At 42.5% G+C, this 3,479-nt stretch overlaps 1 protein-coding gene across 1 annotated transcript; it reads right to left on the reverse strand.

Moving 5' to 3' along the window:
- Positions 1 to 1,772: 1,772 nt before the first annotated feature.
- On the reverse strand, positions 1,773 to 2,489 carry LOC113305652. Its single transcript, XM_026554670.1, has one exon. It carries the CDS (start codon positions 2,487 to 2,489, stop codon positions 1,773 to 1,775), a length of 717 nt encoding a protein of 238 aa, XP_026410455.1.
- Positions 2,490 to 3,479: the final 990 nt, after the last annotated feature.

Raw genomic sequence — 3,479 nt, forward strand, 5'->3', positions numbered from 1 at the left:
AGACTTTTGCTTATCATGATGGGACGCTTGTCTTCTTGTGTTCCTATGTTAATTTCTTCAATCTCATCCACAGTGAGGTTCTCTGGTGTTCGCTCTTCGTCAGCCTTTATAGTGACGCTTGCTAACTGGTCGCATAATTCTTGGTCATCAATCGTGTTGTAGGGAAGTTCGGACAGGTTTTGGTTTGCGTCTTCATCGGGAATCTCCGCTTCACTCATTAACTCGTCAGCATGGTTTTTCTCACTCGCGGGTATTCCTTCGGTTAATTGCTATAACCGGTACACATGTCCTCCATCAAGACTGGAGAAGCGTTGGAAACTAGGTTCTTCGCCCTGCTTTCTCTTCCTTTCTGTTGGGAACACCATCCTTGACGGGATGAACACAGATTTGGTTGGTTCCGCTTTCTCAACTTCTTCCCACTCTGGCAGTGGGGTGAGTTGGACCTCAGGCACTTCATCCTCCTTTCTCGGCTCATTATAGAAAACCGCATCTTCCATGTATGCTTCTACCGGGTTGAAAGGGTTGCTCGTGGCGGGGATTCGATACTGCTTGCCTCCTATGTTGATTTTTACGCATTGATGGTATGTTGACGCAACCACCTTGTGATTAAATATCCAGCCTCGCCTGAGTAGTACGTGGAAGGTGGTATCATCTTCTAAAACATAAAAAGGCGCGGTCCCTAGGATATGACCGACCTTCATTGCTAGGTTAACGATTACAATAGTTGTTTGGGCATGTCCTCCAAATCCCTTCACCGTGGTGACTCGCATTCTTATCGCGGACCATGGTATGCCTAAAATATCGAGCGTGTGCGTCGAAATTAAATTTAAGGACGCACCCCCGTCAATAAAAGCCCTCTTTAATGTTTGTCTGTTGATGTAAACAGTGAGATATAGTGGTCGGAGGTGCTCTCCCAGGTAGCAGATGTCTTCATTGGTGAAAACGACTGCTTCCTTGGGGAGGATACCGCAGGGCCTTCCTGATGCTATGGCTTTAGATGCTTCCATGATTTGATCGTCACTAAAACCGAGTGAGTCGGAAAATTTTTGGGCCAGCACCGTCTTAGTGAATTGATGAGCCACGCCATCTGTATTAGCGAAAGTGGGGTTTTCCACATCCAATTCACATGCTTCCTCGTCTTCAATCCAGGGTCTCCATACATCCCCGCTTGGGTCATGAGACAACATCATCACATTATGTTGGGTTGATTTGCTGTCTTCCGCCTTGTTCATTTCGATTTCCCCTATTTCCAGCTTCTTCTGAAACATCCTCTGCAGGTTAAAGAAGTCAACTGTAGGGTGTTGTATCCTTCGATGGAAGTGACAATAGCGCGCATCACTTTTATCGAGGGTGATAGGATCCACCTTTGTTGGAGGCAATTGCGCTTCCTTGTTTTCTATCCATTGTTCTAGCAATCCAACAATCCGTTCCTTGCTGCAAGGCAAAGGTGGTGGAAGTGCTTGTGATCCCCAGCCCTCGCGACTACTGTTTGGACGAGTGTTTCTTGGCGAGGTTGATGTAATATTAACTGAATTCCGCAAAACATGGTCCGATCTTGGTTCTTCAACGCAATCAGCGATCCTTTCCGCCGCCTCCTTTAAATATACGAACGTGGGGAAGCGGAAGTTCATCAGATTCTTTTTGAAGGATGGGGTCATTCCTCGAACGCAAATTTATACCAGCGCTTCCTCTTTAACATCTTCATGTCAATCGAGAGTGAGAAGGCAGAACCGGGAGATGTATTTTCCTATCTCTTCACCTAGACGCTGATTTCACTTGCTCAAGTCTATGGTTGTGACCTTCCTTTTTGCTGAATAGAACTTCCTGAGGAAAAGTGTCGAAATGGCGGACCATGAATGTACACTTCCTGGTTTGATATTGTCGTACCAGGTGAATTCCATATCAGTCAATGACTTTGGAAACTCTCTCAGACATAGCTTTCCATCTGCCGCGCGATCGTTCATTGTAGACAGGAATCGACTTAGGTGTTCTCTCGCGTTACCTTGGCCATTGTAGACTTTGAATTTCTGTGAAGTATAATCCTCCGGGTAATGGTATTCTATTATTTCTGAGGAGTAAGGGCTCGCCATGAAGTTGTAATTTTCTTGTTTCACAATTCTGTAATTCGCTTCTAGGTATCTTGCAATCGCCTCTTGCGTCATAGTCATTGGTTCGTCTTCTACTTCTTCTTCCACGTCTTGTGTTGTTTCTTTGACGTTTTTTCCCGCGATGGCCATCTTCATGAGTTTTTTCAGCTCTCGCTCCCTTCGTACATGCTCTTCCAATTCTTTTTGCATCTCCTTGAGGGAGGGCTGAGTGGGTGATGCTTCCTCACTCTCGTGTTGTTTATATCCTTCACGCGGAGCACTTGATTTCTTCTCTTGCGTAATCGGGTCTATCACTATACCAACTCTCTCTCCTTCTGGGTTAAGCATGGGTGTGCTTTGGTTTCCGGCTGCGCCTGAGTTAGCGCCTTCTGTATGGGTCATTGTGAATCAGGCACGAGCCTCCGGGTGTGGTCGCCAAATGTTAATACCCAAATTTCGGTTTAGGTCCTACCCTTCCTAGCTATTGCAGATGACCTCACAATACCAATAATAGTAAGAGAGAGAGAGAGAGTTGCCTTTCCATTGTACCTTGTCCTTCCTTATATAGGCTTTTCTAAAAAACCTTATTTTTATGACATCATGCCACATGTCCTAAACCTTCTTAATTACCACTAATGCCATTCCTTAACATAACCTCTTCCTTCTTTGTCAATTCCTCATTTGTCCTTCCACCTTTTATGGGTATCTTTTATGTGGGCTTGGGTTTAATCCCCAAGCTCCTACGTCTTGACCCAAATTTTACCCCTACTCTTTGGGGGATCCCCATGTCGCTAAGGGTGTTATTTTTCATGTATCAATAAAGACAATATCCTTTCGAAAATTATTCTTTTCTCAAAATCAACGGGTACCGGATCAACATAGCTTACTTTGAAATAAATTAGACTTAAACTAAAATAGCTAAGATGAAGATAATATCCTTTCGAAAAATTATTCTTTTCTCAAGAATCAACCAGTAACGGAATTTCATGGGTATTTGATAAAATTATCAGTTTTGGTTCCCAAATTATTGGACCCGACCTATTAACAACCTATGAAAAATGGTTGTGTATCTTTGTTGTTATTCTGAGTTTGGGTCCAATTAAAAAAGAACCGTTTTTTGGGGACCATGATTCTATTTTAGGCAAGACATTATAAGTAATCCTAAGTCATCCCTTATCTAAATGTTTTTCTTAATACCAAACTTACCCTCCTTAATTAAATGTGTTAGTTTAATGATTAGTTAATGATTAGTGATTAGTATGATTAGTAATGATTAGTTACCATTAAGAAGTTCTATTACAAAAAATGGAAAATTTTCTTTGCGAGAAATTTTAAATTTTTTTGCGATTAAGTTCGTTTACCCAAATTTATGACCAAAAACGAACTTAATGA

This window comes from Papaver somniferum, chromosome 8, assembly GCF_003573695.1.
Source record: "Papaver somniferum cultivar HN1 chromosome 8, ASM357369v1, whole genome shotgun sequence".
NCBI classification, from domain to species: Eukaryota; Viridiplantae; Streptophyta; class Magnoliopsida; order Ranunculales; family Papaveraceae; genus Papaver; species Papaver somniferum.